This window comes from Schistocerca americana, chromosome 2 (genome assembly GCF_021461395.2).
Source record: "Schistocerca americana isolate TAMUIC-IGC-003095 chromosome 2, iqSchAmer2.1, whole genome shotgun sequence".
NCBI classification, from domain to species: Eukaryota; Metazoa; Arthropoda; class Insecta; order Orthoptera; family Acrididae; genus Schistocerca; species Schistocerca americana.
In genome coordinates, this window is record NC_060120.1 from 1018034749 (window position 1) to 1018057758 (window position 23010).

Genomic DNA, 23010 nt, shown 5'->3' on the forward strand with positions numbered 1-23010 from the left:
AAAAATTACAGCTGTAGTTTCCCCTTGCTTTCCGCCGTTCGCAGTACCAGCACAACAAGGCCGTTTTGGTTAGTGTTACAAGGCCAGATCAGTCAATTATCCAGACTGTTGCCCCTGCAACTACTGAAAAGGCTGCTGCCCTCTTCAGGAACCACACGTTTGTCTGGCCTCTCAACAGATACCCCTCCGTTGCGGTTGCACCTACGGTACGGCCATCTGTATCGCTGAGGCACGCAAGCCTCCCCACCATTGGCAATGTCTATGGTTCATGGGGGGAGGAACATCTAAGTAATAATTGCAAATTAATACCATGGAAGTTAAGTCCAAAGAAATGTCGGTCAGAGATAACTTTTATGTGGGAGTTGTAAACGCAACAAAGAAATTCAATGCATGTACAATATTCATTCACGGAATAGGTAAGTCGCTTGCTAGCTATTGTGCTATAAAGTCATACGAGAGCAGCTCTTGCCATAGTTGAGCGAACGGAGCGCGACGAGATTGTTTTACTTCCAAGAGTCGTTGTTGTGTGACACAGATGCACAGATTTTGTGAACTGATATTCAGACTAGTGACTTGAACCGAGATAGTATGCTGAATGTGTATGCCGAGTTGTTGGACTTTATTAATGGAAGTAGGCAATATTGGATTCAACATTCATATAAGTGAACTTATAGAAAGGAATGGACAAAGTTTCAAAAGACTATAATACACGTTTTGTCTCGAGTAGGAGACATTGACACGAATACATGAAGAAGGTACAATTACGCCAAGGGTTAAAGCTGTAGTAATTGTCACGATACTTGAAACTAATAGAACTGCCAGTGCTAATTAACCGTGTGTGCATGTGGCGTTATGTTTATAAAGTATTTAGCAAAAAGGAACAATAAAATTCTTCATCAAAAGTGGAAATTCAACTTATCGCCTCCATCATTCTATGAATATTTGGTAATTGCGCATCAAAAGTTAATGAACAGTGACTAACTTGGAAGTAAATTCGTGGACTGTTAGTTGTGACAAGGAAGGTTTGGACATACATAATATTATGACGCAAGATAATTAAGACATTGTTAAAGAGTATCTGTGGATCTCCCGTCATATAGAGCAAACAATTTTACTTAGCAACGAACAAACAACGACCAATACGATCTGCAATTGAACTTTTTCCTCGCTTTTGGTGATGCGGTCAATGTGCATGAGGGAAGATTCATCAATTACTGCACTAAAGTATTAACCAAGCACATAATAATTCAACTTCAAACCATAAGAGACAATCAGAGTGCGCAGTTCGCATTAATAAGGAAACTGCGGACTCGCAATGAAACTTTAATCATTACGCAAGGAACGATTTCTTAAGAGCTGTTTCAGATCTTGTCTCTCGTTAACCGACAAGGACATCCATCATCGCGCATTGCGTCTCGACTCCACCGACCGAGCTGTAGCAGTAACAGCTCTGCGGCGTCGACATCAGCAGCACGCGGCGGAGAGGGGACGTGACATGGTGTAATATACATGCTGTGTAATATATACATGCCCATTCCCCTCAACATGCAGTGTTTGGCAGCAATACTGAGTGCACCACATCATTGTGCATTGAGGCAGTTAGGGCAGGGCGGAGATCATGAGCTATGTTTACTCAAAGAGGCAGACATGTGAGGGCAGCTGATGTTATTGCAAGTACAATAGCATATTGCTCACTATCATCTATTATAACAAAACTATTGATACGTGAGTGCAGCAGCAGGTAACAGCTAGTGTACATATAAATATGTTCCAAGAAAGCAAAGTCAGACTAATAATTGTTAGAAGTATGACAAGGAGGTGTGAGTCACCTGTGAAAGAGATTTCACTGGTTCTTGAATACCGCACATCAACCTGCGATCACTATCAGGTATAATCAATAAAGATGTCTGAGATGATTCAAAGAAGAGCAGAATATTTAACCACAGGTTCATTTAGAAAAAGGGAGAGTGACGAGGTGGTGTTCATTCACCTCCAGCTCACGATGCTACAAGAGGTACTAGGTATCATTGAGAGGTTTACTGTTAAAATTCAGAAATGTGCATTCCAAGAAAGTCTAATAACATAATTCTACCTCCCCACACAAATCTAATGAAGTGACTTCAGTGGTAAAATCAGAGAAATTCAAGCTAATACAGTGACTTGCTTACAGCTGTTATTCCTGTACACTATGCAAAAATTGTACAGGAAAGGGAAAAAATGATGAGTACAGATGTAGTCAGGAAAAAAGAACAGGAAGGTAGCGAAATTTTCACCAAGTGGAGAAAGGTGCTAACGTAAGTCATGGGGTGCACGTCACAAATAAATTCAAATGGGATGTAAATCACAATTTCTTCACACTTCAAAGCATGAATATACAAGCAGCAACCAAAATCTGGAAATATTTTACGTTCTGTTAGGCCTGTAGTATAGTATACGTTATCATAAGACATAATGAAAATAAAAGCTCCAAAACTATCTGCAGTAAGACAACGTGTTTAATATTGTAAATGATAGGGCAGTTTAGGCTTAATTGCTTCATCAAGTGAACTGTCAAAATAACATTGGTAAGACTATCTATATGTAGATTGTGCTGTTTCATGTTTAAATTTGCATTGGTACTTACATCTAGTTGGAAGTGATGGCAGTATTGCATCTACAGTAATTTTTTTCATCAAGTTGAGGTACGTATAAAATTTTTGTAGTTACAAAACATAAAAATATATCTTTGACTGATATTTTAGCAGTTCAGTGTTTTGACAGTTCTTTACTAGGATGAAATATGTTTACAAAGTGTTAGGTAGGTGGAGTTCATAGCATTTTTCCATAAGTTTAATAAACCCTCCAAATACACATAATAGAGACTTTAGTCTTCAATAATATATTCTCCTTCACTACTCACAAACAGTCTGTCAACACCTCAGTAACTTTTCGATTCTGCGACTGTAAAAATCACGTGGTTTTGGGGTAAAGAACTTGATAAGCCATATTCGGAGCACATTTTCATCCTGAAAGGAAGTTCTATGAAGGCTGTTCAATAGAGTGTGGAAAAGGTGAAAATCTGAGGATTCAAGAGCAGGTGAATAAGGTGGGAGCAGAATGACTTCCCAACTCAGTTCTTGTATATTGTTTTTTGTCAGTCTACGAGAAAGCAGATGGGTGTTGCCATGCCTTTGTTCTTGGATTTCACCTGCAAGATGTCTCAATTGTTGCCAATAAATGTCAGCAGTTGTGGTTACATTCATGCAGCAATTCTTAGTACACCACACTATCGCTGTCCCACCACACACATAACTTTATCTTCTGTGGATGCGCGCAGGTCTCTGTACAAGAGCTTGCTGCTTTGTTTGGGTTCAACCATTCCTTTCTTTTACTTATGTTAGCATATAGACAGCATGTCTTGTCACCATTAACAATGCAGGATAGGCATGGTGGCTGCTGCTCACAAGCCAACTGATGACCAGCAAGCAGAGATGCACAAACGGTCACCCATTGATTTTTGTGATTTTGGCTTAGAGCAAGCATGCAGTGGCCACACAGCTCATTTTTGAACCCCGTTGCATGCAAATGTTGCGCAATGGGTGACTGATCATAGTTTATCGCATTTGTCAGTTCTTGAGCACAATGATATGGCTCATTGTGGATTAATGCGTTTAAACAAACTTCATCAAATCCCGAAGGTCTTCTTGAACATGGAGGGTCAGTAATGTCTAAACGATCCTCCTTAATACAAGAAAACATTTTTCTTGCTATATTCTGACCAATGGCATTATCCTGTTGCAAATGTTTCTGGCTGCCTCCGCTGCTGTCATCCCTCTTTTGAAATGAAACAGAGGAAGACATTGGAAATATTCCGATTCCTCCACTTGGCACGCCATTTTCTAGCATCCGAAGCTCCACACACTATCTCCAAATGACAAAATGACAATATGTAGACTCAAATAACAACAATGAAATACAAATAAAAAATGACAATTGATAAATAAACTCATAGAACCAGTATACCAACATGCAAAACAAAAATGTTACGAGCTTATGCACCAACCTGATACACACGGCGGCTTATCAGTGACGATGTTACATTTCACTGTTTCTATTTCCTTTTGAATTTTATCTTTGGTCTGTGTACAAATACAAATTCCACCTAACAGCAGATCTGACGTTACAAACCTATATACCAACACAACAGTGCAGGAAACAATAGAAATTACAAAACAAAATCTATTACAGCACAGGAAAACTTCTACTGCAGAAACTTATCAAATCATGTCTTCTTAAAATGACTATCCCAAAATTATTTTGAATTCAATGGAAAAATTTACACCCAAGCAGATGGAGTAGCTCTGAGAAACTGTGTACTGGGATAATTGTAGGTAAATTTGTCAGCACATTAAAGAAAAGTTTTTCAACTCTCAGTGGCCAATACTTAATAAAATCATCTACTATTATGGATATGTAGATGACACTTTAATGCTGATTCACTCAATGATTAACAGAGTAATCAGTTTTCCTCCAGAATACAAGCTATACAAAAACAACTGAAAACACACTGTTTCATAGACTGCAAAAATTATTTGATCCAGATACAGTAACAAAGCTATATAAAAAACACACAAAACTGAAACCCATCACAATATATAATGACAACATCTTACTAGAGAAATTGTAGGATATAGAGGAACCTACATACCTACACTTTACCTAGTCAGAATATCAAATAAGATAAATGCACTATTCAAATCCACACACATACAACTGGCTTTCCATACACATAACAATCTAATAATGAAATTACAATCAAGCACAACCAAAATCTCAGAATACGTCACTTCTGGAATATGCAAAACCACACGTGACGCTTGCAATGATTTCTATATCTGCCAAACCACACGAATTCTAACACCAGATCTGAAAAACACATTAGAAACACTAATAGCAATCTGTCATGTTTCTGTTTACATCTGAAAACTCAACACCAGAAATCAAAGAAAACTGAAACTGCATTAGAAACATTAAATATAATAACAAAATGCTTACTATGAACATTCTCAAAGAACTGGAAATATATATTCATACAAGATGATACCCACATGAAATTCTACATGAACACCAGACTTTAAACATGCTCGAAAACTTTATTGACATAATAGAATACAAAAAGGATAGTCATATGGGAAACAAAATATACACAAACCATAGATAAAATTCAAAGGAAAATAAAAACAAGGAAATGCAAGACGATCTCTGATAAACCATATATACTTTGTAAACACATAGCACTGCAGTAAAGAACTGCCAAAATACTGAACTGTCAAAACATCTGTCAAATGTATTTTTACATTTTGTAGCTACAAAAAATGTTGTACTTACCACAATTCGACACCAAAAAAATTTACTATAGATGCAATATGTAAGTACCAATGCAATTGTAAACATAAAGCAACCACAATTTACGTATAGATAATCTTACCAATATGTTATTTTTGCAGGTCACTTGTTAATGGCAATTGTGTCAAAACACGCCTGTCAGGTAAAATATTATATATATTATCTTATTGCGGCTAGTTATGGAGCTTTGATTTTCATTATGTCTTATAAGATTTGTAAAGTTTAAATGTGTGTGCGCACGCACGCACACACACACACACACACACACACACACACACACACACACACAGTAATTTTCCTATATTTTAATGTAAATAATTTGTATTATTTGAGGAGTGAAACAGGAGAGATCAAGTTTATGCATTAAGGGAATAGTCTCAGAAGGTTTAGAAAGGTCACAAATGTTTTCAGCATTTTACTCTCCTGAACTGTTCAACTTATTTCTTAACCAGATACTGGTATTTTTGTACTCACAGCACTAGCTTCCAGGAAATCTAAGCTGTCTTGACTGCAACGTTTATGGTTACTGTCTGGTCTGTCTACAGGGTATGTAAGAACACTAAGTAGTGACAGATATTCAGGTTCGTGTAATGCCCTTTCTGATGAGTGTTTCTGTATCCCCTGTAAACAATAACAACAACAAAAATATTTTTACTCAGTCTGATTTAAATAGATTTTTGTGTAGCAGATAATTTTATAAATATAGTTATTAGTGAAAGTAAAATCTTCTGGGTTGTTTGGCCATGTCATATTTCTTCTACACGATAGACATTTCAACTCTTCTGCTTGGATCTTCTTCATGATCTTGGGGAATTCATGGTTAGCTGAATGTTCAGCTATGGTTAGCTGAGTGTTCATTCAATTGTGAATATCACAAAATGCTGAACAGGACGCCAGCAGAGAAGTTGAAATGTCGATCATGTATATGAAATATGATGCAGCCTAAGATGATGATGATGATGATGATGATGATGATGATGATGACGATGATGTTTGGTTTGTGGGGTGCTCAACTGCGCAGTTATCAGTGCCCGTACAAATTTCCAATCTTTGTTCAGTCCAATCTTGTCACTTTCATGAATGATGATGAGATGATGAGTCCCTGAGCAGAGAAAATCCCCAAACCGGCCGAGAATCGAACCTGGGACCCCGTGATCCAGAGGCAGCAACACTAGCCACTAGGCTACGAGCTGCGGACTGCAGCCTAAGAACCCAAAGAATTTTACCTTCAGTGACAACAGCAACAGCATGCTGCAGACTTACTAGTGTTGTGTGTTTGATTAAATACGAGCAAACATGTTTAATGAGGTGTTGGATTATTTTTAGCCTACAAAATGAGGCTACAAGTCTTGAATAATTTCTGAGCGTATTATGCACCATCTGTAATGTAGTGCAACACTTAGTTCCGTCATGATGGTGGCACTAGCAACACTCCACTAGATTCTTTGTTCTGCAACCAATAACATATACTTGATAAGGTAATAGTTGAGTGATTAGTTTAATCATGTGAAGTGTTGGAGTTCATAAATGTAACCATCAAACAATACCACACAAATGCTAACACTGTTAATTATTTTATTGTTATTTTTGGAAGATGATAGGATGTTTGCCATTGCTGGTAATCCCATACAACTCTTGTGGCAATGCATCTGCAGAAACTTCAGTTTGCTCCACTACATGACCTTGGTCTGCCTCACGACAATTATGATCTTTTGGCCACTCTATAATGCAGTCTTTCATTCCAGTTATTTTTGGAAGACGGCATGATGATTACCACTGTTTGTAAGCTCAAAGAATGTTTGTGGCAACATATCTGCAAAAACTTCCATTTCCTTCCCTACATGACCTATGGTCTGCCCAAAGACAATTATGATCTTTTGGCCACTCCATAATGCACTCTTCTGTCCCAGTTCACACAGAAAATATGAGGTAAATACCATGCTGAACCACCTCTACGAATGTTCTGAACACTATTCAGCACTTCATATGCAGCTTCCAATCACTACCCCTTAAGGTAACTAAGAAAAAATCTTTTTATGACAAATGGTAGGACAGTGCATTATTCTCAAATCAGATTCAAACATCCAGAATGAATTTTCATACTGCAGTGGGGCTCGCACTGCTTTGAAATTTCCTGGCAGATTAAAAGTGTATGCTTGAGCAGGACTGTAACCTGGGACCTCTGCGTTTCACCAGCAAGTGCTCTACCGACTGAGCTGTCTAAGCTTGACTCACAACCCACCAACATAGATCCAGTATCTCTTCTCCTACCTTCCAAACTGCAATAAAGTTCTCCTAGATACCTTGCAGGACAAGCAATCTTTCACACAAAGTATGCTGCAGAATTTCTGTGAAGCCTGAAAGGTAGGAGAAGAGGTACTGCCAGAAGTAAAGGTGTGAGGGTGTGTTATGGGTTGTGCTCGGATATCTCAATTGGTAGAGCACTTGCCCAAGAAAAGGAAACGTCCTCAGATTCAAAACTAGGTCCTTGAACATACTCTCTTGAATATGATTCAGATAATCATCTCCTTACAGAATTTTGTTGGCATTATGACATATGACCCCAAACAGTCTATCTAAAACCTCATCAATTGCATGAGTCTACATGTATCAGACTAAGTGTTCTTTTTACAGAGGCCAATATGCTCCTTGATAATTATATGGAGGTTTCTTACACATGATTACCTAAAGTATATCAGCATACATGATTTGCCAGACTACATAATTGCACCAAAGATTGAATTATTATTTTAATTTGTAAATACTGCTTGCAACAAAGCACAGGCTACTTTAGTTTACTTGAAACTCATTTTAAGCTCCCAAGTCTATAGTGTCATGGTGTTTTTGACAGTTTATGGAATTACTACGTAGGGTTAGTATTTGTCACATTTGGTTATAAAAAAATTAAATCAGGATTTTAAGCAATTAATTAACCACAGGAGCTAGTTTATCTGTTATAAAAATATGTTATTGAATACACAAAAACTAGATAAAAACAAAATAGATAATAATGAAACTATAGTGGGACTAAGAAAAAACTGAATGTAACAAGAATGATCTCAGGCATTTTGTCAAGCACCTCGATTAATAATTCCTCATCCTGTGCAAACATGTAGACCATCTTGCTGAGGCGACACCTGCGATGTTGTCGCTGGATACACATGAGCTCCCACAAGAGGAAAGCAAGGCCCCATGGACTAAGAGCCACTACTGCACGAAGTGATGGCCCATTGTGCTGTGCAGAAGTGATACCGTGGTTCAGCAATTCATGGCGTAATTTTGCCATGTAGCGACTGACACCTGTGTGCATCATCTCCGCACTCACAAGGCTGCCTTTCCAAACATTCACAACTTCCTGTGCTGTTTGGTTATTCTGTGTACAGAACAAAATTGTAAACAAAAGCATACATATTACTGGTGCCACAACTACTTACAAACTTTAGAGAATACATTACTTAAATTATTAAATCCCTGGTGCATTTTCAGTAATCTAAATGTTTTGAAATTACATATAACTGAAAAGCAAATAATCCTTTGGTCAGGGCATGCAGGAAACTAAGAATTTCTATTTTAACCTTCACAGTCATAGGTGTTCTCTATATGGTCCTGAGATACTGCCCACACCATTCACAGTTCATTAGTATGGAAAATTAAAACTATGTGGCATTGTTGTCTAAGAAACTCCAAGGAGTGGTCCAGCCATCTAATTGGCAAGGTTTACTATCTTTACACACAACAGCACATTCCTTCTTGAAGTGCGAGCACATCTGCTGAAACCAGGCAAATTTGATGAGCATGTGATAAGTGTAGGAGACTACAATGAGAACTTGTATAATTTAGACTCACTTTGTGTTGTTGATGAAAATTAGAGATAAGGAAGAGGGCAAAAGCCAGTGCTGACACACAGCTTACTTCTCTCAGATACAAGCCTGAGTGTAACTCCAGCCACAGTACTTGTGCCCAAAGGAGTGCGCCTGAGTATATCTCGGTCATGATGTTTTGTGGTGCATAAGCCACCTACCATTTGACAACAGAACTAGTTTTATGTGAGAACAATGTATGGATCTCTCAGTCCCTGCACATTGTCAGGTGGTACCTCTGTTCCCAGTGTATAGAATTACTTTGCAGCAATGAACATAAGAGCTGCTCTCTTGACTGACTGAGCTGTTGTGAGCTTCCGTTGTCATGAGATTCATGCATGTACTCATTAGGTTCTGATGTTTTCTGTAATTGTGCTACAATGTATCACATTTGTTGAGGGGCTAAGAAATTTCAGAAAATCTAGATAAAGAACTGAATGATTTTGGATTGGAGAGAAACATATCTAAGGGGAATAGTCTGAAGAAACTGGGGAAGCATTCTTCCAGAAACGCACGACACTGTCTCAAGAAATTCTTCCTAATGCAACTATCAGCAATGGGCTTGTAGACAACATTTACTAATAAATTCCACTAACTGAAATGAAGCAGCATCTAACACGGGTTAGCAAGATTGGATAAGGTGAAACAGCCTATTGGCAAAGCAAGCTGGAAAAAACAAGCTGGTATTGCCCCGACTGAAATATATTTCTTTGCATTCAGAATGTTTTAGACTTTTCCATAGAACAGCCAATTATGAGTGAAATTCTTTTTGGAAGGATAGTTAAGTTACTGTCATCATTACTGTAAAATTTGCAACCTATAACAGAACTAAAATAAATGTGATAAGTCAGCCTTGAAGCTTAATCTTTTTTAGTGTGTGTTCCCTTTAAGGTGTCTCAAACAAGGATATGCCAGTAACATTTTGAATAATGGCATATATGACTTGTTTTCTGGGCCCTAAATTTTGCTAACTATATGGATCTCAATGTGTTAATCGCCATATGATGAATGGATTCTCATCAACAGGGCCACATGCCATCTCTAAATGAGATGTGGGGGGAAAGGTTAGGTGTTAAAAAAGATTAATGGTGTTAATTAAATCTAAAGAACATCTACTTAGGTGTGGTTTTTGTGGAATGTAGCACTCAGGCTGTGAAAAAAAATAAATAAATAAATAAATAAGAATTTGAGTTAGCCACTCTCTGAAATAGTGATTGTTGTGAGTACTTGTGATTATGGGTGTGTGTGTGTGTGTGTGTGTGTGTGTGAGAGAGAGAGAGAGAGAGAGAGAGAGAGAGAGAGAGAGAGACAGAGAGAGAGAGAGAGAGAGCAATATCACCTAAAACATCAGTGGTCTGGGGCCAATGACATTTCTAAACAAAAAAAGTTTCCCATCAGTACCATGCAACGTCAGTTTCTGTAAGAAAGAAGAAAAAAATAATGTAACTAGTATGTTGTGCTACGTCTCAAGAAGCAACAGCACAGTTCATTTACTGGCTTATGGATGAAATGACCATTATGTCATAGTGTCATCACATTAAATGTATACACAAGCAAGATGGTGCAAAGAAGGGAGCCGATGTAATAATAGCCTTTACACAGGTTTCGCTCATTCTCTGAGTAACTGTACAATTACTGTACCAGTAAGATAAAGGGCACTGAAAAGGAAGGAGCCGAATAATGTATTGGGCCCATATTAACAGTAATTTAAACATTTCCACTGCTCGCTTGACAACTGTTCACTGACTGAAAGCATGCACAGCTCACAGTAAGAAGACAATGAGTGAATCACATAATAATTTATTACATCAGGACTGCCTGATTTTGACATAATAAATTATCACACAAATATTTATAATTTGACTGCTTCCATATGACAATATGCCATTTTTATTTTATTTTATTTTTAAATGAGTACATCGTCTACTGCTCAGAAATGAAATATTTTTATGAAAAAAACAGGTACTTTGAATTTTACATATATATCAAACAAAACTTTACACAGTAGAAGAAGTCAAGCCACACTATATTAGAAACTATGGAAGTTACTGTCACGGCATTTCAATGCTATAGGAGGGGGGAGGGGGGGGGGGGGGAGACAGAGTTGAATGTGTAGGAGGAAACATTCCACCAGCTTTTAACATTCATTTCATGTCAATGATTATGCCAGCATATAAAAGCTCATTTTGCTGAATAATATGGATATTTATTTACATCCCCAGTTTGTGACAGCCTATGTGTTCATGTTTACAGTTCTTTATCGGTGGACCATTCTATGGATATAGTGCTAGTTCTCAGGATCATTTCCACAAAAATGCCTTTAAAGCTTCAAGACATCAGTGTAAAGAAGCTGCAGAATATGGTTTACTATGGTTTAACATCTGAAAATGCTGTCCATTGCAACTATGTCATCCTATTAACTTTCTTGCTGACTCTGTAAATAATGATGTGCCAGTCACATATCAATCTGAAACATGCATCCAAATTTAGGAGTCATTCAAAATGAAGAGATTTGTTTATTATTTCCAGTCTTATTTATTGACATAAATGTAATTAACAGCAATCAAAACTTGATTGCGTTAATAAATGTTACCCGGACATTCAGTAGTGGTAAGAAACTTAAAATTGGCAAACATATGATGAGCCACAATTATAGGCTTACTGATCACAATACACACAAGGGAGTTTAAATCACGAACTTTCACAACAATTATCTAAAGAAACTCTTACATTTATTTTGCTTAGGGAGATAACAACGGGCTGTGCAAACAACAAAACACAGAGATGGATATGTCTGTTCATACACACCATCAACAAAAAGGTGACTCCTGAAGTTAATTTGATTTTATTTCTTTGAGTCTTAATGCCAATTTACAACACTGATGAAGTAGCTCTTACTGATCCCTGTCAGCCATAGAATTGGATTAATAAATACATAACACACTTTATCTTACCATGTATGGCTCTGCCACATGAAGCATATTCTTGTATTCAGTGTATTGTGAAACTAGCTGATCTATTGAAGAACTATTAAGAATCCTCTCTTCATCTGCTGACAACTCAATCCCTTCTTCCTCTTTCTGGAACAAATTTTCAGTAAAAGGAAGATGATTCTATTCAAAATATACAAGCATAAAATTACTTTATGAGGAAGAGCAGAAATGAGTTACGTATCAATAAATAATAGAAAATGTGAAAACAGCCAGTTTCTGGAACAGAAGAGATAAAGAGACAGCTAGTGAGTGCTGGGTGGCTGACAATACCTGCCAGAGTTAACTTTCTCCTGTTAGCTGTACATATTCCAGAGCAATGATTAATCACACAACTGCATTTGGTATTTTTCTGATTGAAACAGTTTTCAAGAAGCTGTACTATGAAATGTTTGTAATTCAGTGAAGGCTGACTACCATGTCCCCTAACAGTTTGTCAACAATTAGCACAGTGTTTAATCATTGAAGAACCACGAAATTGAGTAAATCAATTGATCCATTGCTGCAGCTGTGGTACACATACTCACTTCAAGAGTGTGAATCACAGCTGCTCTTTCAAATAACAATCATGTTTGTTAGTCAATGTCATCACCTACCAGCTATCAGTATGGGAAGACATTTTCCCTAATCTGGTACAATTAAGTGATACCAAACATTCAAATAATTACATAGCTCTTCCTTCACAAGTTACTAAAAATAATGTCTCAAATACATAACACTGTGTTTCCAAGTTTTCTACTGAGCTGTTGTTTCCATTTCATGTCCAGTATTTCGACAACTAACTTGGCTGTCTTCTTCAGGTGCTGTGAGTTTTGCTGTTTTGTGTACTCACTGCCTGGGCTCCAACCAAACTGTGAACTATTGTTGGTCCGCTGCCATTATTTATAGCAGAGTTCAATTCCCAATGCCCACTATGCCATTTGATGCTCTTTTGTTTTTCACAGCTTGCATTTATATTCCGTGAAATGCAAATTCTCTCAGCAATTTCTGATTTTGGTGCATGTGATGGTCCCCAAGATTTTAATAAATTGAGTGCCAGACCCCAAATGTTATTTAAATTGGAACCACCCTCCCTGTTTATTAAATTTTCTGACATCTTTGTTTCAATAAGGATGGTTGGTTGGGTGTAGAAGGGACCTAACTACATGGTCATCAGTCCCTCCAACCTTAGATTAACTAAAACTGATAAAATCCCACATTAGGAGTGGCAACTACAATGTCCATAACATGAGAAACTAAGGGAGGGAAGGAAGGAAGAGGGCGGAAGAAGATGTGAGGGAAAGAAAGTAACTAATGACTGGGGTGGGAAAGAAGAAGCAGAGGAGACAAGAGAGACAATCAAGGCATAACAGACCCCGTAACAAAAGGAGTGGGAAGGCAGAGGGCCAGGATGAACCACCAAGCCCAGTTGAAGCCAATCCAGTCGGGGTGAAGGGGGGAGCAAGAGGGCCTGCCATCCCCTCCACTCACCGATAAGGTGGAAGGTCCCTCCCTTAAATAAAGCAATAAAAACCCCCATCATGAATAAAACATAAAACGAGATCCGCCGCTGAGGCATTGTCAGCCAACACCAGGGTAGCGATTCCGGAAAGCTAAAAGTCCGTCGTAGGGTGGCTAAGTTGAGGCAGTCCAGTAAGATGTAAGCCACAGTCAACATCAATCCACAACGACAGAGAGGGGGGTCCTCACGACAGAGGAGATAACCGTGAGTCAAAAAAGTATGGCTGATGCGGAGCCGGCAGAAGATGACAGAGGCCTTACGAGAGGCCCGTAAGGAGGACCGCCATGGAGTTACAGAATCCTTAATTGCCCTGAGCTTGTTTGGCAAAGAAAGAGTGCTCCATTCTGCATCCCAAAGGCCCAAAACCTGACAACGTAATGCCGAGTGAAGGTCTATTTCCAGGATGCCAATAGCAAGAGATGGCCTGTTAGTAGCTAATTTAGCCAGTCGACTGGCAAGTTCATTGCCAGGAATCCCAAAATGGCCTGGGGTCCAAATGAAAACCACCGAGCATCCACATTGAGCGAGGACAGAAAGGGAGTCCTGGATAGCGATGACCAACTGGTGGCGAGGGAAGCACCGGCTGATAGTGTGCAAACCGCTCAATGAGTCACTACAGATATTGAAGGATAGTCCTGAGCAGGAGCAGATATGGTCCAGTGTGCGCAAGATGGCTACCAATTCTGCAGTAAAAACACTACAGCCATCTGGCAAGGAACGAAGTTCCGTGCGTTGCGCATAGGTGTAAGCAAAACCAGTGTGGCCAGCAACCATGGAGCCATCAGTATAGATCACTTCTGAACCCTGAAAAGAACTAAAGAGCCATCGGAGGGACAATATCCTTTGAATCAATTGAGAGATCAAGACAGAGTTGTGGCTGAGAGACGCACCATGGAGGTGTATGTGCGTGTGTGGAGAATTGAGGTGGTTAAGGCAATTGCTGGAGCTAAGAAAAGAGCGACTGAATGCGAACAGCCATGGTGAGCCCACATCGTGGCCACCGCTGCGGCAGTGGGATCTCGGTGTCTGGATAAAGGAGACCGTAATTAGGATGCTATGGGATGCAGCGAATGCGGAGCGCATAAGACATCAGCTGTTGGTGGCGCAAAACTCGCAATGGTGGAATCCCTGCCTCTGCAAGAAGGCTAAGTATGAGGCTAGTCCGGAAGGCACCAATCGCAAGTCGGATCCCACAGTGGTGGATGGGGTCCAGTATCTGCAGCGTTGAAGCTGACGCAGAACCACAGACAGGACTTCCATAGTATAAACGAGACTGGACCAATGCTTGATACACTCGCACGAGAACAGTGCGGTCTGCACCCCAGGTGGTATTGCACAGACACTTAAGAACACTGAGATGGGACCAGCACATCCTCTTCAGCTGGCAAAGGTGACGGAGCCATGTCACCCGGGCATCGAAGACCAGACCCAAGAAGTGATGGGTGTCCACCACCTCGAGGGGCTGGGCATCGAGGAACCGTTCCGGATTGGGCTGGACTGTACGGCAACAGCAGAAATGCATGACACATGTCTTGGCCACCAAAAACTGAAAGCCATGGGAGAGAGCCCATAAGTGGGCCCAACAGATTTCCCCCTGTAGACGGCATTCTGCAGCACCCATTATGGATGATGCGAGGTATATACAAAAATCATCAGCATACGAAGAGCGGGACACTGTCGGCCCAACAGCTGTCACCAGACCATTAACGGTTATGAGAAAGAGAGGGACGCTCAGCACGGAACCCTGCGGAGCCCCATTTTCTTGCCGATTGGGAGAGTTGTAGGAGGAGCCAACTTGGACCTGAAAAGAGCGACAAGAAAGGAAGTTACGGATAAAAATGGGCAGAGCGCCACGAAGGCCCCATTCATGAAGGGTGGTGAGGATGTTGTGGCGCAGGTGGTGTCATAAGCTTTATGCAGATCAAAGAAGACTGCAAGGAGGTGTTGCCGATGGGCAAAAGCCGACCGGATAGCAGACTCCAGGTAGACCAAGTTATCCACCATAGAGCGGCCACAGCGAAAACCACTTTGAGTCGATGACAAAAGGTCGCGGGATTCAAGGATCCAAAACAGCCGCCAACTCACCATGCGTTCAAGGATCTTGCAGAGGGTGTTAGTAAGGCTAATGGGACGGTAGCTATCCAATTGAAGAGGCAGCTTCCCTGGCTTCAACACTGGAACAACAATGCTTTCCTGCCACTGGGTAGGAAATACTCCCTCGCCCCACAGACGGTTGAAGAGGGTCAGTATATGGTGGTGGCCAGCCACCGATAAGTGTTGGAGCATTTGATTATGTATCCGATCCGGTCCAGGAGCCACGTCAGGACAAAGGGCGAGGGCGCCGGCAAATTCCCACTAGCTGAATGGGAGATTATATGGTTCTGAGCAGCAAGAAACAAAAGACGAAGGCAGTCGTTCTGAACGCTCTTTCAGGAGAAGGAACGTGGGCGGATACTGAGCCAATGCCGAAGCTTGAGCAAAGTGTTGAGGGAAATTTTCTGCCACAAAGTCCGGATTTGTAAGGACAACACCATGCACAGAAATTCCTGCAATTCCGGTGACAAGACGGTGGCCAAATATTCGCCAGAGTTTCACCCGACTTGTGAAGAGTGGGTGTGGGGGCCTATGACATCTACATATCATTCCCATCAAATCCGTTTCTGAAATTTGATTAGGTAGCAGGTCCAGCGCAGAGTCGTTTAAAGACCAGAAGAACAGCAGTAGAAGGGTGCCGCTTGAAGTGTTGAAGAGCATGGCGGCGGTCTTTTATGGCTGCAGCAATTTCCGGAGTCCACCTAGGGACCATCTTCCAGCGAGGGGAACCTGAAGAAGAAGGAATTGCAGAAACAGCTACTGAAAGGATGGAGGGAGCCAAGGTCTGAGTAGATTCATCAACACTGTCGTGTGGCAATTCAGGGGAAATGGGAACAGAGGAGAAGGCACCCCAATCAGCCTTAGATATGGACCACCTGGGAGGGTGACAAAGCGAGAGACACTGAAAGAAGGTCAAAATAATTGGGTAATGGTTGCTGTCACGTAAGTCATCGTGGACACCCCACTGAATGGAGGGAAGAAGGCAGAGACTGCAGATGGAGAGGTCAATGGTTGAGAAAGTGCCGTGTGCCATACTAAAGTGTGTGGGAGTGCCTGTGTTTAGTAAACAGAGGTCAATCCCTGCCAGAACAGCTTCAACTGTCCTGCCCAGGGCAGTAGTCGTATGACTACCCCAAAGAGGGCTGTGGGCATTAAAGTCCCCTAATAGCAGGAAGGGAGAAGGCAGTAGTTGAAGAAGGGTGGTGAGTGCATGGGATGTGGGCGGCCTGTCAGGTGGGAGGTAAAGATTACAGATTGTGATTGGAGTGGCCAGATGGACCCTGACAGCAATGGCTTCCAGAGTGGTATGGAGGGGAACCCATTTACTAACAATGTCCTTGCGGACTAAGGTGCAAACACCACCAGAAGCCCACAAGGGGCCAATTCGGTCCCGACAGAAAGTGTGGAACCCACGAAGGGTGGGTGAGTAAGAATTGACAAAATGGGTCTCCTGGAGCGCAATACAAGCAGCAGAGTAGAAGCAAAGAAGGGGCTGCAACTCTGGAAGGTGATGAAATATCCATTACAATTACACTGGAGGATTCTCAAGCTGGAGTCCAAAGTGGAAGCGAATGGACCAGACTCGGTCATGCCACCAAGTCGCTATCAGTCACCAATAAGGATGGCATAATATCCACATAGGTGGGGTCAGACTCTGTTGGTTCATTGACTGTAGGAGGGGAAGGCTGCACCTCAGGGAGTACCAGAGGGGCCTTGCCCTTGTTCCTGCGTTTCTGCTTCTTCTCTTGGGAAGCGAGGGCAAGCACGGAATTACATCGGGCAATCTTGGCGCCCACCGGCCGCGGATCACGCTGCCGGTGTGGAGCAGGAGATCGCCTTTCAGGGGGGTGCCGGGAAGAGGAGTCCTGGAAGAGAGCTCCAGTACTGTTGGCTACCAAAGGAGGGGAGCACTTCTCTGACGGGAGAGGGGGAGCAGCACCCAAAGGGGTGGGGGGTATGAGTACTGAGGGGGAGCGGGAGTGAGAGGGGGGGAGGAGGGGGGGGAGGGGGAGGAGGAGGGGAGGAGGGGGGGAGGAAGAGGAGGAGGAGGAGGCTGAAAGCATGGGGCGAATGGGGTGGGGCTAGGAAGAGGAGGGGGTAGGAGGGGGAATGGACGTAATTGAGGCAAAAGTAGAGGTCACAGACACAGGATGGAGCCAGTCATATTTTTGACAAGCCTCGGTGTAGATGAGCCAATCTAAAGTTTTGTACTCTTGAATCCTTCTTTCTTTCACAAACACCAGGCATGTAGGCGAGCATGGAGAATGCTGTCCATTACAATTTACACACATTGGCGGGGGAGCACAGGCACTCCCCTCATGGAGGGGGCGACCACAGTCACCACAGAGGGGATCAGTGGTGCAGTCCGGTCACTAACACCACCTATCCCATCAAAGGCAGGGCTACCTGTAAAATCAGTCATGTGATTTACAAGCTAAGCTGCAACCTCTGTGCTGCAATCTATCCAGGCATGACAACCAACAAGCTGTCTGTCCGCATGAATGGCCACCAACAAACTGTGGCCAAGAAGCAAGTGGACTACCCTGTTGCTGAACACGCTGCCAAACATATCCTTCATCTTCATGACTGCTTCACAGCCTGTGCCATATGGATCCTTCCCACCAACACCAGCTTTTCTGAATTGCGCAGGTGGGAACTTTCCCTGCAACACATCCTACGTTCCCGTAACCCTCCTGGTCTCAACCTTCGTTAATCATTGTCCTCACCCATCCATCCCCCTCCCTGTTTCCTTTCCAGCACTACACAGCCGTCATTTCACTGCCACAACCAGTCTTTTATTTTCTCTCCTTTCCGCTACTTACCCCCTCCTCCCTCTGCACCTTCTCTCCTGCCCTCCGTCTATACTGCAACACTTGACTGTCTGCCACTCCCACCATACTATCCCTCCCCCTAGCTCCCCCAGCCTCCTCCTTACCTGCACCCAGTCGCCACTCCCATCATGCAATGATGCTGCTGTTTGCAGTGTGGTCTCAGCTCTCTGAGACTGCAGATGCGTGTGCAAGTTGCATTTGTGTGTGTGTGTGTGTGTGTGTGTGTGTGTGTGTGTGTCTACTGCTGACAAAGGCCTTAATGGCTGAAAGCTTTAATTGTGTGAATCTTTTTATTGTGCATATCGCGACTCTGCATCTCCGCTATATGGTGAATAGCAACTTTCCTTCTCTGTTATAGCTGTAAGTGCAAGAATTATCATACAATCAGCTCAATAGATCACACATCCAGGTTGATGATAATAATCATATAGAGAGGAATGGAAAAGGAAAGTGAGCAACTGATGATCAGGTTGGCTTTAGGAAAGAGAAGCAGTTCTTACTTGTGCTTGACAGTGGAAGCAAGACCTAAGAAAGATCTGGGCTTGTTCATAGGATATGTCGAGCTAGAAAAAGGGTCTGACAATTTAAAATGGTGCAAGGTGTTCAAAATTCTAAAAAAAATTGGTGTAAACTAAAGGTAAAGATGGGCAATATACAATATGTACTGCAAAAGCTAGGAGAAAATAATACAAATGGTAGACCAAGAATGAAGTGTCAGGATTAAAAAGGGTGCAAGACATGAATGCACTCTCTCATCCCAGATGTGCCATCTATACATCAAAGAAGCAATGGCAGAAATAAAAGAAAGGTTCAGGAGTCAGATTAACACTCAGGATAAAATGATATCAATAATAAGATTCACTCTGATACTACCGTCCTCAGTGAAAATGGAAAAGAATTATAGGACCTGATGAATGGGATGACAGTCAAACGAGTACAGAATATGGATTGAGAGTAAACTGAAGAACGACAAAAGTAAGGGGGAGTATCATAAATGTGGTTAGTAGTGGTTAGTTAACATCAAAATTGTGGAATAATAAAATAGATGAAGTAACAGAATTCTGGTACATTTGATGCAAAGAGGACATTAGTGGACAAAACAGGGAAAGAGGGCTGCAAGAAGTCAACTAGTACCAAACTCCAACCTTAATCTGAGGAAGAAAATTCTGAGAATGTACATTTAGATCACGCCATGGAAGTGAGTCATGGACTGAAAATTAAAAACAAGAAAGAAGTGACTCAAAGCATTTGACATGTAGTGCTATAGAAAGATGTTAAAAATTAGGTGGTCTGAGAAATGAGGTGGTTAATCTGAGGAAGAAAATTCTGAGAATGTACATTTAGATCACGCCATGGAAGTGAGTCATGGACTGAAAATTAAAAACAAGAAAGAAGTGACTCAAAGCATTTGACATGTAGTGCTATAGAAAGATGTTAAAAATTAGGTGGTCTGAGAAATGAGGTGGTTTTCCGGACAGTCAGCAAGAAAAGCAGCATATGGACAACACTGACAAGAAGAAGGAACAGAATGACAGGACATGTTACGGTGTCAATAAATAACTTCTGTGGAACTATAGAGGGTAAAAACTGTAGGGGAAGACAATATTGAACAAATAATTGAGGACACCAGATGCAAGCACAACTCTGACATGAACAGGTTGGCACACGAGGAATTCATGGTGGGCTGCAACAAAATAGTTACAATACTGATGACCCACACATAGTTAAAAAAGAACTGGAGCACACAGGCAGACAAATAATAAAACCATGGTTATTCTGAAAACACAGACATCTGACATATAACAAAGAGATCAAATTTGTTTGATTTAATTAAGATTTCTGCCAAGATGTGCATCTGTAATGACAATAAAAGTAATTGTTGCGCAAGCTTAGAACATTTGTTACGAAATTTTGTGACCATGAGTGTTTTATTCAGGATACTGAACTTATTTTAGTTAATTTGAAAGAACTAATACACTCATGTCTCTAATAGATTTATTCAAATACAGAGCACAATTGTGATGCCTAGACTGAATGCGTGCAACTTAGACCTGTAAGAAAATTAAATTTTCAAAATAAATTGAAAAAAAAAAAGACACACTTTACTCTAGAACTCTTCTTATTTAAAATGTTTCTCTTTACAATGGTACATGATTTTCATTGAAAATTCAACCATAATCAGATCTGCTTCTGCTGGTAGAGAGCTTACAATGCCCATACTGATATACAAAGCTACATTGTAAATATTAATCCATATAATGCAAAAATACTACATAAAAAATGCTAAAGATTAACAATTACATTGTGGTGGCTTTCATGCAAAAGTAACGTTCATTTGTAGAGATTGATAATAGCAGAAACAAACTCCCCATTTCACATTTGTCTGTGTAGAATGCTGGAACATATTCTGAGCTCACAAAGACAATTAAGTACCTCAAATAGAATGGGCTTCTCCATGCCAAACAGCAGGATTCCAAACACACCGGTCATATGCAACACAAATCATACTTTTTTCACATGACACTGCAAAGGCCATGGATCAACGTAATTGGGTAGATGAAGTATTTCTTGACTTCTGAAAAACATGTGACTCAGAACCACAACAATGCTTACTAAGAAAAGTATGATCATACAAGGTATCAAACAAATTTAGAATTGGTAGGCAGGTCACAGCACGATACCTTGGATGGACAGATATCGACAGATGCAGAACTTGCATATGCTTAAAGATAGACATCAACTACGCTACAACAGCCTACTTACAAATTTAAAAAAAAAAAAAAAAAAAAAAAACAGTATCAAGCAAGGAATCTTGAAAAAGATCACAGCCTTTGTGTAACATCCCCTTAGGGACCATGAAAACAAATTACAGTAACTATACCATGTACAGAGGCATGTAATCAATCTTTCTCCACAAATGAAACACAAAGGAACCCTAATACTTGGTACAGTGGGATGTGCCCTCCACTATGCTTTTCACGGTTGTTTGCAGAGTATGAAAGTACAGAGAGACAATTATTGAACTGTATGAAAGAAAAGTCATCATAACTTCTGAACGGTTTCCTTTAGGACATTCAAACTGCATGGTTGGGCATGGGGCATGATGGGAATTAGTATGCACTGTATGGTTTGGTTTAGTGACGAGGCACATTTTCATTTAGATGGGCTCCTCAATAAGCAAAACTGGCACATTTTAGGGACTGAGAATCCGCATTTTGTGATCGAGATATCTCTTCACCCTCAACAGGTGACGAGTGATATTCCTTGAAAAGGCAGTGGCTACTGAACTCTACATGAAGGTTTTGGAAGATGATCTCCTTCCCATCATCCAAAGTGACATTGGTTTCGACAAGATTTGGTTCATCCAAGATGGAGCTCGACCCCATCAAAGCAGGAGAGTGTTTGATGTCCTGGAGGAGCATTTTGGGGACCACATTCTGACTCTGTGGTACCTAGAGGCCACTGGCATGGGCCTCGATTGGCCACCATATTCTCTAAATCTGAACACATGCGACTCCTTTTTCTGGGAGCAGTATCAAAGACAGTGTACAGCAACAACCCCAAAACCATTGCTGAGTTGAAAACAGCCATTCTGGAGGTTATCGACAGCATCAATGTTCCGTCACTTCATCGGGTCATACAGAATTTATTGCTATTCACCTGCACCACATCATCGCGAAGGATGGCAGGCATATTGAACATGTCATAACCTAAATCTGAATACCTGTAGTGACGTTTACATGTTGAATAAAGCTAATTTACAGTTTTTTTTAAATATATTGCTCAATAATAATCACCCTATAGATGCAGACAATGTAAGCGTGTTTTAATATTTGATTTTTGTACATGTGTAATGACAAACCTGAGTATGTAATACTTCCTGTTTTCTACATAATTGCTGGCAAGTATAAAAGTGCTTCAAAATTTGTGTATTTGAACCTTCACTGTGATGTACGTTGTTTTCAAGAAATGCTTTTCACTACAACAGGGTCAATCAGACTACTAATTACATTGTCAGATCAGAAATGAGTTCCACATCATTTACTTGCATCATTCAAACATACTTAAAACAACAAAAGACAGCTGCTGTGGTAACTGTTGGCTTATACTATAGAATTTACCAATATTTGCCTTTTGATTAGGTTTTTATAAAAAAATCTGTTAATGAGAAACATTTATCAATATGGCTGTTAGAAATCCTCACAAATAACAGTCAGACTTAAAGTTCGTAGGAGGTTAAAATTGTAAGCCAGATCATAATCTAAATCGAGATCATCAACTTTTGTGAACATACTTAACATGGCCACACTGTATGTTGCAAAGACAGACTACAGTAGAGATTACGAAAC

At 40.8% G+C, this 23010-nt stretch overlaps 1 protein-coding gene across 1 annotated transcript in view; it reads right to left on the minus strand.

Moving 5' to 3' along the window:
* LOC124596378 (guanine nucleotide exchange protein smcr8b-like) overlaps positions 1-23010 on the minus strand; it is a 105282-nt gene that overhangs the window by 26563 nt on the left and 55709 nt on the right. The window contains exons 6-8 of the mRNA XM_047135493.1: positions 12200-12325; positions 8465-8758; positions 5860-6006 (exon numbers count right to left, since the gene is read on the minus strand). Of these exons, the coding sequence (XP_046991449.1) occupies positions 5860-6006; positions 8465-8758; positions 12200-12325 (567 nt within the window). The remainder of the gene's footprint in view (positions 1-5859; positions 6007-8464; positions 8759-12199; positions 12326-23010) is intronic.